Consider the following 15525-nt stretch of genomic DNA (forward strand, 5'->3'; position numbering starts at 1 on the left):
AGAACCATAAATGGTAAAAGGCTGGTTGTGTGACATGTGTTGTCTAGGTGTACATTAAAGCTCGACGGTTCAAAGATATCAAATCTACCGATTGACCAAGTGCATCCGATACATGTTCACTACGAAAAGTTTAAAGGGAAACCTACTTATCCAAATGCAATCAGTATTTGCTTGATGATCACATACTTGTCCGTAAAGTTTTACAAAGAATAGTCATTCCCCATTCATGTGGGGGATTGTTGGGTTTAATTGGTGTGAATGAAAAATGGAGGGACATAACCTTTGAGCAAAAGACATATTATTTTGGAAAAGGTGTGACTGTTCAGATAGTTGTGGCTGTTCAGAAAAAGACACAATGTTTTGAATGAACAGACATGACTCTTCCAAAGGATACACCTTTTAAGTGAACCATTGCCACCTTTCAGAAGAGGCATCTGATGGCTATATAAACCTATTTTCATCCACAGGTTTAGAAATGAATGAAAAAAAATTGAATATACAAACTCTTCTTGTCTTCAAAACATTCCATGTGATCAATCAAATCGTTGAGTGAGTTCGAAGAGATTCCAATTATTTGAGGTACTGCTACAGTTGGTTTGTTTGGCCATTTTATCCTGGGAGGAAAATTCCACAACCTCGGGTACTTGAGGGAAATTATTTCCTTAAGGACACTCCGTGAATTCGAAGGACTTGTCCATTTCTGTTTCATCTTACTTTCTGAAAAATAAAACACACTTCTTTGAAAGATTATTTTGATCTTGTGTTGAGGGTGTTATTGTACTTCATAGTATTCTTGTTTTAAACTTGAACTAGTGTTGCGAAAATACAGATTCTTGTACCAGAAAACATCGAAGAACTACAATCCTCTCCAAAACTCACGTGTGAAATTTCATTGTTAATATTATTGAAGGTTCAACACTCCAAGTCCTTATTAGAAGTGGAATATCCCCCCCCCCCCCCCCCCCCCCTCCCCGGCTTCTTTGCCTCTTTTTTCTAGCTCCAAAGAAGTTTACAACATAGAACTTCCCCGCACGAAGTGTTATTCATTCGTCTGTACTTATAAATATACTCTATACAACTGTATTTTCAGTTGATGTTAAGACTCCTTTAGGATATTAGATTACTCTTTTTAAATTGGTGTTTATGTCAAGTCGGAAATAATTTAGCTTTATTAAATAAAAAAATATGATATAAATATAAACATTTATATGTAACACAAATGTCTAATTAAACTCATTGGTTATCATGAGCGGAGCCAAATTAGGGCAAAGGTTCATTTAAAATTATCGGTGAAGTTATTTATATATAATTAAAACTATATTTTAGTAGCTATAGTAGATAATGTATGCTCTTTGCCTTCTTCTTTTTTTAATGTATTTATTTGTTCATATTTTGAGTACTTTTAGTGCACTCCGCCACTGTTGGTTGTAAATGTAAGCTTATTTGTTTCTCATGCTCCACCACCACCAACCAGCTGCAAAATTTATTACTGTAAGGGAAACACGAGGAAAAAACAAGGCCTTTCCACTCATCCAAAATATTTGTTCTATTTTTATTTGTTTTTTCTGGATTATCGTCCATTTTCAAAATTTAACACATTTAGATATCATTATAAGATGGTAAGACCTAATTTTACTTCGAAATTAACCTTATTTTTGGTACTTCAGAAGATTGTAAAAGGTTACTCCCTTGTATCGATTATATGACACTTCCCCTTTTTAATCTCTTTCAAAAAAGTCATGACTTCAATAAAAGTAATTTGATAAATATGACAAAAATTTTCTTTTATTAAGAAATTTTGTGCGCAATCAAAGGATGCCAAGTAAATAAAAACGGAGAGAATACTAAGAAGAAAAAAAAATGAATTGGCTCGTTTCCAACGAATACTAAAATAGTTTAATTAACTCTAAACAAATTTCTTAACAATTAAGTACTAAGTAGTTTTTTCACCCAAAAAATAAGTAAATTATTAAGTAGTTTAATAACAAAGCAAAAGTGTCCGAGAGATATAGGAATGACAAGAACAAGGTAAAGATATCTAGGACTGGTAGTTGAAGAAAAGAATAACAATGATTAAGATTAAATTACAAAAGAATCTCTAAGTTAATTAGTGATTCAAATTAGTCCACTAACCTTCTCTACAATCATTACAATAACCTCAACCAAATTCAACCCAAAATAGAAAGGAAAAAAAAGTTTAAGAAAAATAAATATAATGATAAACTTCTCCCCATTAAGTATTAACAATAAGCCCCTTTCCATAAAGATTTCAACTTTTCTTCAGAATTTCCACTTCCCAGCTGTTAATTTACCATTATTTCGAATATAACTGAAGCTTTACTGCACCAGACTTTATCTTAGATATGGCAGCCGCAGCAGAGGAAGAAAAAAGCCAAAGTGGACACGAGAAAAATGGCTTCGAACACAGAAACAATCTTGAAGAGGAAGCAATCCACGATCCAATATCGTAATTTGTAAAGCCTCTTACTCTTCCACCGCAAACCAGAAGACAGATTTTTGAACCGCCACCGCAACGACGACGGCAGAGACCTCGGCTGCGGCGGAGAAGTGTCATCATGATGATCTCCGGCGGAACTCACGGCGGAGCTTACAGTTCCGGCGACGGGCTTCTTGTTTAGCCGCTTGAATGAAAACAAATAGCCACCAGCTTTCATTGTTGGAATATTTGGTGAGAAAAATGTTGTTTGCGGAGAAACGGTACTTATTGTGTGGGTGTAGGGGCATTTTGGGAAAGTCAAATTTGGGGGCTTAATGGAAATATGACATTTACAGTTACGCGTGCGCGTGGTTGCATGATAAGCCTTGCGGAATAAGTCTAAAGTAGGAGAATTTTTGGTAAATATAAAGCTTTGGTCCGTTGAATATAATTGTACTAAAATAAATTCCATATAATTTGTCCATTTGACGTTACTAGTCATTATGTAGTAAAGAATTTGCTTAATGATTTATACTCTCTATTTTAAAAAAAATGACTTATTTTAATTTGACACAAAATTTAAGAAAAAAAATAAAATTGAATCTTGTAGCCATAAATTAAAGTTATGTCAAATGTACGAAAATATTTTTTAATCTTGTGGTCTCAAATATGTCACGTAGAAAGTTAAAATTAAAATATTATCAAAAAAGGAAAGAAACATTTTTTTTTAAAACAGACCAAAACAAAAAGCGAGTCATTTTTATGGTTGTTGCTTCTATTCTATGTGATGTGGGACAATATTATACGAGATGTGAATTTGATCGTACTCGTTGAAACCTTAGTCTTAAAAATTGCGGTTAGTGTAGTAAGTGAATAGAGAAAGCTATAAACGAGTTCATTTTTTTTCATGAGTTTTAATACTTCTAAAGATTTTCTCAATCATAAAAATGTCAAATATGATAATGTAATTTATTTTGAGAAAGTTCCTCAACTAAAACAAAGTAGACTTTTCTCAAAGTTGAAAAACATTATAGAAGGTAGCTATAGCTAATAAGTACATATATAGCTTCTGCCTTCAAGAAAAGTTTTATTCTTCACCACAATTTCCTAGATCAACTTGTGTTTTGTTTAAGTCAAAATAAGAAGTGGAAAAAAAGGAAGAAGCAATAGTATCTTCCAGACTCGAGTATTTTTTATTTTTTTTCCTATGATTTAAATTGATTAGGTACGTAAGCAAGTTCATGTAACTGAATTTGATTACCTTGTCTTATTCAAGAATCATTGACAAAAGTTTCAGATAATAGAAGCATCACTTAATTAACGCATAAAGCGCATGATCAGCAAGTAATTAACATAATAAATAAAATTATTATAATTAAGCTAATCAATGTGAGATATGGTCACTAGTATTCATGCTTAGCACATCTGGTAGACTCAATAGTGATTATAAAAGGCATAGATCATAAGCATCTCAACATCAATCAAAATTGAGTTAATTACTTGCTAATTACTTAATATTAGAAGACTTGGTAATCTAATTAAGGAATGATATCATAACTTCTAAATGATTAATTAATTGAGAATTAATTCCCTGTTTGCTCACTTCACAAGCTAATGTATACCCCTTTCTCCTGTTCATCAAAATTTCTAGAGAAAAAACATCTTTTCATGAACTTATCATCATAATTTACTTTAGCTCTTAAACTTAATTTTCGTTTATTTATCGCTTTTAACAACTTTTAAATGAATTAAATTCCCCCTAACTGACGTAGCAAAAAAAAAAAGCAAGTGAATTTTTATTTTTTTTTAAAAGACCACTTTATTATTATTATTATTATTATTATTATTATTATTATTATTATTATTATTATACATACATACACACACATATATATATATATATAACATTAAAAGAAAAATGTCTTCATAGAAGACATTTTCATCTTCTTCATCACTCTCCTTTCCCACCCCCCCCCCCCACACTCCCTTTCTTTATCTTCTTCATCTCTCCCCTTCCCCCTCCCCACCCCCCCCCCAACACTCCATTTCTTCATATTCTTCATACCCCACCCCGTTTCTTCGTAATTCCCTTCCTATCAAGTCCTAATTAATCCAAAATTTTATTTTTCGACAATTAAAAAGGATTCAAGATTGATGAACAAGTTTGATTCTTGGCCAAGAATTTCATGTTATGCGAATATCATCTATGCCATTTTCGAATTTCGGACTGTTTATTCCATTTCTGTAGACATTTTTGAGTAAAAATTTGAAAATTTAGGAGTTTTGGAATTTTGGGTTTTGATTAATGTGAAAGAATTTGGATTTGAGATTTTGTGTATTGATATGTTTTTGCGATCATGTACTTGTATTTAGTTCATTGATGGATTTGGTCAAGCTAATTCAAGTTAATTTTGCATTTGATGAAGAAAAAAATTCATTGAAAAAGCTTATGGTAATGGTGAAAGAAATAGAAAAAGTGGTGCTTTTATGTGAAGAAGAAGAAGAAGGAGGAAGGGGAGGGGACGAGGGCTGTTGTCTAATGAAAAAATAAAAGGAATTAGGGTGGGGTGGGGTGGGGGCTGTGAAAGAACGAAGGGGGTGGGGGTTGTGAAGAAGAAAAAGGAAGGGGGTGGGTCTATTTTATTTATATAAAATATATTTTTTTATAAAAAATATACTCTTTTAAATATATATATATATATATAAATAATATATATTTTATATATATAAAAAAATAGTATATAAAAAGTTAGTGTGTGGGATTATTAAAAAAAAAAAAAAAAATTTTACGTGGCAAATGACATGACACTGATGTGGCACTAATTTGGCAATGACGTGGCGCGTGTGTAGCGCACTCTCCGTCGTGAGAGTGGAATTCAGTTTTGAGGGGTGAAAATAATTCACTTTAAAAATGTTAAGGGGGGTAAATAAACGAAAATTAAGTTTAAGTGTTAAAGTGAGTTGTGGCGACAAGTTCGGAAAGAAAAGATGTCTTTTCTCAAATTTCTACACAATCTAATCTTTAAAATTAAGACAAGAAACAAAAAAAATACTTGTTGTGTAACTTGGTAAATTCCTTCTCATGCTAGGCATCCAAAAAGAATTTTTAGTCCATTAATTTTTTTAAGCTGATTTTGATGGCAACAGATTTTTATAAACCGAATTATTTTGCTAGTATTTCTACCTTAGTTTAAAGACTTTCAAAAAGCTATTACTCTTTTTTAAATGCAAACCAAAAGCAAATCCAACAAGAGGAGTTGCTTAGATCGTAAGAATTTTTCATCTCAAATTTTAAAATTGTGAGTTGGAGTCTATCAAAAGTGTTAAAATGATTTTTCTAGTATTGGACAGGCAGTGCACCTTTATTCTCAAGTGCTAGCTAGAAAGAGTCTCAAGATAGCAGAATCTCAAGGCTGTGCAGAATAACATTTTTTTCTACTTTAAAATATATAGTAGTGCATTATAGTTTGCAATATTCAGTTCAGATTTGTGTTATCCGACAACAGTATTTTGTTTTTCAATGTTTTTGAGAATAATAAAAGTGATATAAAGCAACTTATTGAGAATATATTTTTGTCTTTTAACCGACTTTGGAATATTACACATAAACTAAGAGACTTTAATTAATACCTTCTACATATTAATTAGTATTCCTCTTCGTCCACTCCCCCCTCTATTTTCTCTATATTTATTTCTGCTGTGATTTACTTTTCAGCTTACTTCACCTGAATCTAAATTAGTGGGATTGGTAAATAGAATCACTAACACAGGAGAGAAGAAAATAAGTGAAATATCCCTTAATTTCATATTATTTGACTCTTAGCGTCGTTTGATTTGGAGATAAGTTATTTAGGATTAGTTATGTTGGAATAAGTTATGATGTGATTATTTTTTATTGTATATTTAATTTGTCACAGTCAAAATAGTATGCATTGTATAATTTCTAAGAATAAGTTGTTTGTTTGCAAAAATATCCTCTACCTTATTTTATATTTTTCTTACAAACTGTATTTGTTCATTCTTAAAAATAAAATTTTCATCTTATTTAGCTTAAATTTTTTTGTGTGTGTATTCTCACAATTGTATCGTGAATTTTAAAAAATAAAACTTTCAGCTTAAATTTGTTTTAGTAAAAAAGATTTTATTTTTTTGTCACTTCATTTAATCACATGTCATTCTTATATTGTAAAATATTAAAGTTGTCTTTATTTTAATTAATGTATAAAATTTAAATTTTAAGTGACAAATGATTATTTAATTAAAAATATGTAATTAAATAGTGGAGTCAACATTTTTATAAGAGAAATCAAAATTACAAATAAATATAAGCATTGGAAAAACAAATTCAATGTATAATATATTTATAAATAAAAATGATATTTATAATGTAATTTTTTAATAAAAAAATATATTATAAAAAAACAACGAGTAGTGAAGAAAAAGGTATTAAAAATTATGAAAATATATATATGAATGTAAAAAAGTAATGTATAAAAAAGGATTTAAGGAGGATATTTTTGTTATTTTACATATTTTATTCTGGTATAAGTTATTTCAGTATTACTATACCACCTCAAGGGAGGTATAACTTATTCCGTTACTAACTATTAATTCTAGGATAAGTTATCCACACTTTTGTAACCAAATAAGGAATTAAGAAGTACTAAAAAGTAATTCAAAAATTATGTGTTTTATTCCTTACATCAAACGACTGTTTTATTCCTTACACTAAACAACTCCTTATTGACCAATTCTATTTTTTAAAAGATTTTAATTAGAGGTGTATTTTATCAAACTAAATTTATTAATGATATATTGAAATTCTAAATTTTATTATTATTATTTTTATGTAATTTTTTAATATTAGAATTAGTACGAAGAAAGTAATAAAACTTTCTTGATTTACAGAAATAAACAAGCAAAATAAAATTTTATTTTAAGTATATAGACTGAATTGAAATGATATGATAGATATAAAACAGTGAGGTGGTTCCACTTTAAGCCAACGATCACTGCACTCAGACATTGCAAGCCTGTCAATCTTTACAAGAAGTCCCAAAAATATGAATAAAGTGATTGAAATACGCTATTTATTTAATAAATTATTATAATAAGTCAAATGTAATAATTTATTATATTTTATATTTTTTTTAACGATTTGATAATGAAAGTGTACAGTAAAAAAATTTTAGTAAAACGTAATAATTTATTACGATTTATAAATTTTTTTAATAAAATATAATAATTTATTATGTTTTATAAAAAAATTTATATTATATAATTTTTTTAAAAAAAACTCATTATATTATCACATCACCTTTTTATGTAAAATCATATAAAATATAATAAATTATTACTTTGTATCTGATTAGACATAAAGAGGTGATGTGGCAGTACATAATTAAAAATGCTTACTGCACTACATGTTGATATGCGAATGTCATCTTTTCAAAGGTTAAATATAAAATTGATTATTAGAGGTTTAAGTGTAAAATACTATTGAAGATATGTTCTTGAAGCTTTGCCATTATAGGAAATTAAGAAAACAAAATTGAAAAGAAAGATAAGTAGGAGACTTAAAAGGATAATTATGGGGAACTCATCTAAACTCCATTTTCAACTAAGATACTAGATGTAAGAACTATTGATAGTTGTACATATATTTAATATTCCCTAGTTAACTGGATTTACAACAAATAAGGAGGATAGTTAACTGGGTTACAAATGATCTCTTGGTGCACATATGATCAAGTAAAACTTTACAAAAAGTTTCAAGAATATGTAAAAGAGGATTACCAAGTTCAATAGCCATGCGATTTCGTCAAGCATGGAGATAACAAAGTTTAAATGTTATAAAGTTTTAATTTAGGTAAAATGGTTTGATTGATACCTGTACTACGACGGTTTTGTAAGTTGGATACTTCTACTTACATGTTTGTCATCTGGATCACTGAACCCACTAAAAAGCAATATTTTAAATACTTTTTGGGTGAGTGTAACAACTCTCGCCACGTTGGCTACTATGTTAGCTTCCACGTCTCCTACGTTAGCTTCCACGCCATTTTCAGGTATTACATTAAATTTCATGTCATTTTTAAAATGATACATAAGAAACTAAATATTAAAATAAATTTAATTAAATAATTTTTTTTTATAAATTGTAGAAAAATTTAAATAATCATGTTTTTATTTTTGCTCACAAATTAAATATCAAATTCATTCCAAGTAATTAAAATTCTTCTCCAACTAATTTAAATTTTTAAGTATAAATTCATATATATAAACATAATGAATTTTCTATTTTAAAATTTGAATATCTTTAACAAATTCACAAAAACTTTTAGATTTTTCAAGCTTAATTCATGAAATTCACTAATTTTTCAATATCCACTATCACTCACTTTCAATTCAAATTTAAATTTTAATCCCCAAAAAATATGAAAAGATTTCAAATTTAAATTTTAATCCAAAAAAATATGAAAAGATTTCAAATTTAAATTTTAATTCAAAAAAATGAAAAGATTTGAATTGAGAGAGATTTTTTTAATTGAGAGGGTCGGGGGACTTGGGAGGGATGGGGAGGGGCTGGATGGGGCTGGGGTGGGGGTGAGGGTGGGGGAGGGGCTGGGTTGGGTGGGAAGGAGGCTGGACGGGGCTGGGGTGGGGTAGGGAGGGGTTGGGGTAGGTGGGGAGGGACTGGACGGGGGTTGGGGTGGATGGAGAGGGGCTGGACGGGGTTGGGCTGGGGTGGGGGCCTGGACGGGGGCTGGGGTTGGTGGGGAAGGGCTGGACGGGGGCTTGGGTGGGGTAGGGCGGGGCTGAACGGGGGTTGGGGGTTGGGGAAGGGGTTTATTTATTTATTTTTAAAATTTATTATTTTTAAAATATTTTTAAATTAAAAAAGATGGAGGGAAAAAAAGGACCTTTTTAATTTTAATTTTTTGAAATTATTTTAATATAAATTGATCAAAAATTGACCCCCACTTGTACCAGGCACGCGCCTCATCCTAGTCAGCCCTTTTAATGCCACATACGCCAAGTCAACGGTCAAAGGGTTTGAAATATTATTTTTTAGTGGATTCAGGGGTTCAGATGACAAATATGTAAGTAGAAGTGTCCAAATTACAAAACCGACATAGTACAAGGATCCATCGAACCATTTTGCCTTTAATTTATACCAAATTTAAATGTATTACCAGTAAGTATTTTTAATTATGTACTATCACATCACCCATGTCAAATTATGTAAAACGTAATAATACGTTTTACATAACTTTTTGTAAAACGTAATAATTTATTACGTTTTACATGATTTGACATAAAGGGGTGATGTCATAATACACTGACTTTTAAAAAAAATCATGTTTATTACGTTTTACAAAACTTTTACTGTACACTTTCATTATCAAACTGTTACGTAATAATAAATTATTACGTTCTGCTTAAAAAAAAATTACTGTACACTTTCTTTATCAAACCGTTAAAAAAGTATAAAACATAATAAATTATTACGTTTAGCCTATTTTGGTAACTTATTAGATAGATAGCCTATTTTGGTCACTATATTCATATATTGGCTTATTTTAATTCCGAGTTCTCAATTTTACACAAGTGGTGAAGAAGGGTATCACATAAATTGGGTTCAACAAGAGTGCTTTCAAGAGAAGACTCACTCATTGACCTACAAGTAATGAAACCTTCGTCAAGAATGAAAAAACACCTTGGTGAACTCCCTCAAATCCTTTCATTGCTCCCCTTCTTTAAAGAGCTCGCATCTTTGTTGGGGATCTTTTCCTTACACAATACGGGTCCATCAAGTGGATTATGAATCCCCAAGAAAGAATTTCTATCATAGGGAAGGATACTGACATACTTATTCGAACTTTGCTTGTCATCTTGACCAAGCACCAAATTGGGTGTATAATAATTACCACATCCAAATTTGTCATCGGGGTCAAATGGATAGAGTGGCCACAGACAAGGGTCTAGGCTACACTCTTTTCCTCAAAAGGCATCACCAAAACAAAAGGACATATTCTCTACACTAACATAAGCATCTTTAAAAGCAAATAGAGAGTAAAGCAAGGTGTTATGAAAATTGACTTCATCTAAGGTGTCATGCAAATTGATTCATCTAAGGTGTCCTCAAGAACATGCTCATTATGATGCCGAAGAACATTATCAAGGGTATGTTCAAGAATTTGAACACTCAAAAAAGAGTAGCCAATGGGTACACAAAGACCACCTTCCAATCCCTCACATTTCTTTCCCTCAAGAGTACTCTCATCTTCAAGAAGGGATTTCCATCTTTAGGAGGAATGTTAACGCACCATAGTGGGTTGTTATATGGAATATAGCCCTCAAGATGAGCTACAACATCAACATTATCCACGCCACTAGGTAATTCACTAGAAGTGATTTCATCATCTTCAAACAAGATATTGTACTTAAAGAGAGAAGGATCAATCCTTAAGGAAGAATTAGAAAATATAAGTTCACTCTAAGAAATACAACTATCAAGCCTCGAAGAAGTTTCAAACACATAATCGTCCTTATGAGCAAAACAAACAATAGTATCTTTATTAAGAGACATGCTCAAAGGATCACTCCTATTTAATTGACCAATATTTTTAACATCATCACTCACTTAAAGCTTATTAATCACATCACAAACATCCTCAAGCGGTGGTCTAGTTTCACACACAAGTTGATCAACACAAATTTTACAATACAATGTACCACCATTCATCACACTGGCTTCAACACTAGGTGGACTAAAATTGATCTTACAAAAAAAGCCAATCCGATCATCAAAAGGATCAACTAGTGTATCTACACTCTCAATGGGTACATCATCAACAAGTGGTAAAGAATCATGAGACTCACATGTAGGCAAGTTACTACTCACACTCAATGGTCTACTAGCCATACATTCATCATTCACATGTACTAAAGTGCAAAAGTTAGATATGTTACCTCGAAGCTTGTAATACCCCGAAGTTTTCTAACTAATTTCGTTCCAAAAATATCTAGTATTACTTTCTAAATTGAATGATGTTTATTCCATGAGGAATTTTTAAGATTTTCACTTTTATTTATGTGGAAAATTCAATAAGCTTTCCATCAATATAAAATTTACCTAAATCCGATAACCTAGTAAGAAGTTATGACTATTTTAAGTTTCCGTCGTAAAACAACGCCATATTAGTTAGTGGCGCACCGCGCCACAAGAGAAAATGGCAATTGTCAAATTCCATTAGGGTTTCTGTGATAGTGGCGCGTCATGCCAAACTTCCAGGTCTCAAATGAAGTGGCAACGCGATGGCTCCGCGTCGCACCATCCCCCAATTTTCCAATTGTCAAATTCCAGTGACACGGTGTGATAGCACTGCGTCGCGCCAGGGGTCCAGTTCAAAATTTTTTTACTGAAATTAAAAGACACATCCAGGGTTAAAAGGGTCAATTTTCCACCCCTATTTAAGCCCTTTGACACGAGATTCAGCTATTTGGAACCCAAAATAAACTAGTTTCTCTCAATTTTCTCTCAAGAACAAGATAGGGTTTCAATTGGGGATTCAATTTCAAGAAAGTCTCTCCGTTAATCTTCGCTAAACCAATAATAAGGTATGCGTTATGTTGATTTATGGATTCTTTTCATCCATAAAGCTCAAGAACCCTATTTTTAAATTATGAATCGTGATATTTATGTTGTGGGTTGGTTGTTACCATATGTATCTTGTTATATGATTCCCAAATTGGCATATTTATGTGTTTTTCATGAAACTACATTAGCAAGTGAGTGAAATCCATAAATTGAGTTATTTATAATGTGTCAATTTGATGATTATGCCTATGCTATAAGGGTGCATGCAAGGTGTTTGATAAAATGCTTAGGAGGATAGAGATTATGCACTATAGCTAAATTGTGATCCAAAATGACTTCCATGTTATTCTTTTGTATTGGAATTGTTTGTTGAATTGCTCATGAGTTAGCCTTATGAAAATATGCTATGTATACATGTTATCGTATTCATGTACCAAGTTATGATAATCAAATACCCATGAAATAACTTCAATTATTGTATTATGGATTGTTGATGTTAGTCATGTATTCAAGAATGTCATGCCTTATCAGTTTCCTTCCATCGAGTTTTGGGGGTACTTGTACTCAAAAAATATAGTTGTGTACCTAGATTTAGTGTCATATTTTCATGATATCCTCAGTCAAGCCATGATCCATAGATCTCAGCCAGTCATGTGACTCAGGAAATCTCAGTAATTCAGTAATCTCAGTACTATTCCATTAGTCAACAAAATTCAGTTAATTCAATCCAGTTCAGTTCAGTAATCCATGTTCAGTGTGTATTCAGATAGGAGTATAAATTAGCACCTAGTGAATCCAAGGATGGAAATTCGCCTGTTATATGAGGGTGTAATTCTTAGAAGAAATCTTTGTGTTCCAGAACTACGTAGCCAGCGTAGGTTGAGACATCATATCATGTTATATGAGGGTAGATGAGGTGGCTTAACCTGCTATATGAGGGTTCCCACTGTTCTCACTAGAGTTATCTGTTATATGAGGATTACTCACAGATTGTTCTTACCAGTGGCGCGGTATTGACACCCTTCCAATTGGGGTTACAGATTGGACCCCAACTCAGCCATAATGGCGTATTAGGGGTATGTCAGTTAGATAACTACTTTCCACTGTCTCAGTTACATAATTTAGGACTATCAAATACAGTCATTCAGTTTCAGTATTAGAACTCAGATAGTTTTATAGAATTCAGGACTGTCAGATACAGTCAGCTCAGAATAGTACGGAACTCAGCTAGTTCTATCAGATTCAAGACTGTCAGATATAGTCACTTATGTTATCAGTTATATCAGTCATCAGAACTTAGTTATCAGTCATGTTAGTTATTAGTAAATTCATGTTATCATGATCTCAGATATAGTTACTATGTATTCATGCATGTATTCTCACGTTCATATTAGTCAGTATTGTTCATGCATATGAACCCCATGCATTCAGCTTACCTCACAAGCATACCAGTACATTCAACATACTGACGCATTTGCACTAGGGTGTTTTATACCATAGGTTCAGAAGCACAAGCTCCTGAGCATCAGTAGCATCCCAGTCTCAGCAGTCAGAGTAGCAGTGAGTCCTCATCTTTCGAGGACATGATCATTATTTTATCATCTCATTAATTAATTTATTAGTTGGGGACATGTCCCATCAACTCCTTATTCAGAAAGTTCAGTCAGTTAGAGGCATTTTAGACTATCATGTTCAGACAGTTATTTAAGTGTTTTGGGTATTTCATACCCCATCTATATGTTATGATTTATCAGTTATGTTACAGTTTTTAAACCTTATAGCCTTTCAGTTCACATTTCCACATTTATATAGTATATCATGTAGTATACAGGTACAGATATCAGTCCTGGGTTAGCTTGTGGTCCTTCGGGGTTATGAGCACCGTGTAGCATTCCGGGTACCCGATTCGCGGCGTTACAAATCTCTTGAGAATATTCTTGTTTACCTTGGTGTGAAGGTTCTCCACAAGCTTGGGAAGAATCTAATATTTCCCTTGTCAAATATTCAAAGAGAACCTTCTCTTTTGGCGCTTGTTCTCCTTCGTTTGCCGCGTTGGTACCTACACACATGTCCTTACTAAAAGAAGGACAAACAATGTTAGATTGATTTAGTGGAAATCCCCACCCCCCTTCACTCCTTTCAACCTCTCATTTTTTCTCTCTTATGTTGCCACCTTGCACTCTCTTACTCCTCTTAATATTTTGTCTCTCATTTTTATTAGGCTTGGAGTAAGTGGTCACATCTCCTCGAGATTTGGGAAGAATGAGTGGAAAGAGATGATTTACCCATTGGTATTTTACAACCTTAGGTCAATTTTGCTCATTTGAAACTCAATGTCGTGCAAACCAATTGACACCTAAGCATAAATATCCATGTTCCTAGGGGAAGATGTCACACCAAATTTTCTCATAGTACCCACATCGGGTGAAGGAAACCTCCACTCTCTCGGAAACTCTATACCTTTACAAGAAGTATGGAACAAGTAGAGGCTCTCGAGGTAACCCTAGATGGTCAACCATAGGTGGGATGATGTAGTTTCTATAGAACCAATCATCCAGCACAAGGAGGCATCTCGGAACCCCACAAATGCTTACCTTTTCAGAGCAAACATTTCTTTTTAGATCAACATTGTAAAGCTTTGTATACCCCATTAGTACATGGGCATCCCTCATGAGTTCCTTCAAGACACTCCATGTTTGGTCGAACTTTCTTTTAATACCCACCATAATGATGTCGGACCTTGAATATATTTAAGGACACACATAGCTCTTTCTACCTTGCTCGTATCATAATCCATAAAGATCCTTTCACACTCTCATTCCCAATTAAGATATTCTTGAAGAGCCGACTCTCTTATAAAGATGGGGAGAGTAGGAAGATCTTGACTCCTACTTTACCCTTCATATCTACCTTGGTTCCCATTTTTATACTTTTGGGCACTAGGATAAGAAGAGTAAGATGTAGTACCCCTAGATTTTGGCGATGCACGCTCTTTAATGCCCATGGAGCAACCTCTACTATAGTTAGCACAACCATTCACATCGTTTTGACCTTGATAAGAAGTATTACAAGATGAGGAATACAAAACTTCACAATCTTCACGTACTTTCTTACCATGATCCTCATAAGATTTGTAAATGAATGGCTTATACCTTACATCACCTCTAGGCTCGAAGTCAGAAGTGTAATACTCCTCACATGCTCCATCTTCCTCATAAGAACCATCACAAGGATCTTCATCATCTCCATACTCTCTATAAGAACTGGGATCACAATTCATTTCACATTCTCCTTCGGAATAGTAGCTCTAATTTTCATCCAACTTTGGATCATGGCTATATTCATAGCCTCCATAATCTCTATCTTCTTCGTAGCCATAACTATCTTCACCACAATCATATTCTCCTATGTCGTAGTTACAACCATCCGAAGCTATTAAACACATACTTCCTTATATCATCTTGTACCTACAAAATGAATAAAC

General features: G+C 32.6%; 1 protein-coding gene across 1 annotated transcript; it reads right to left on the bottom strand.

Annotated features, from left to right (window-relative positions):
* Positions 1-2051: 2051 nt before the first annotated feature.
* LOC107854835 lies at positions 2052-2778 on the bottom strand. The gene has a single exon (XM_016699829.2). The coding sequence runs from the start codon at positions 2673-2675 to the stop codon at positions 2358-2360; it is 318 nt and encodes a 105-aa protein (XP_016555315.1). The 5' UTR covers positions 2676-2778; the 3' UTR covers positions 2052-2357.
* Between the last annotated feature and the right edge of the window lie 12747 nt (positions 2779-15525).

This window comes from Capsicum annuum, chromosome 2, assembly GCF_002878395.1.
Source record: "Capsicum annuum cultivar UCD-10X-F1 chromosome 2, UCD10Xv1.1, whole genome shotgun sequence".
In the NCBI taxonomy this organism is placed as follows: Eukaryota; Viridiplantae; Streptophyta; class Magnoliopsida; order Solanales; family Solanaceae; genus Capsicum; species Capsicum annuum.

Bases quoted from the DNA above. Each gene is read 5' to 3' on its own strand.
- LOC107854835 (XM_016699829.2), bottom strand. From the start codon at position 2,675: ATGAAAGCTGGTGGCTATTTGTTTTCATTCAAGCGGCTAAACAAGAAG.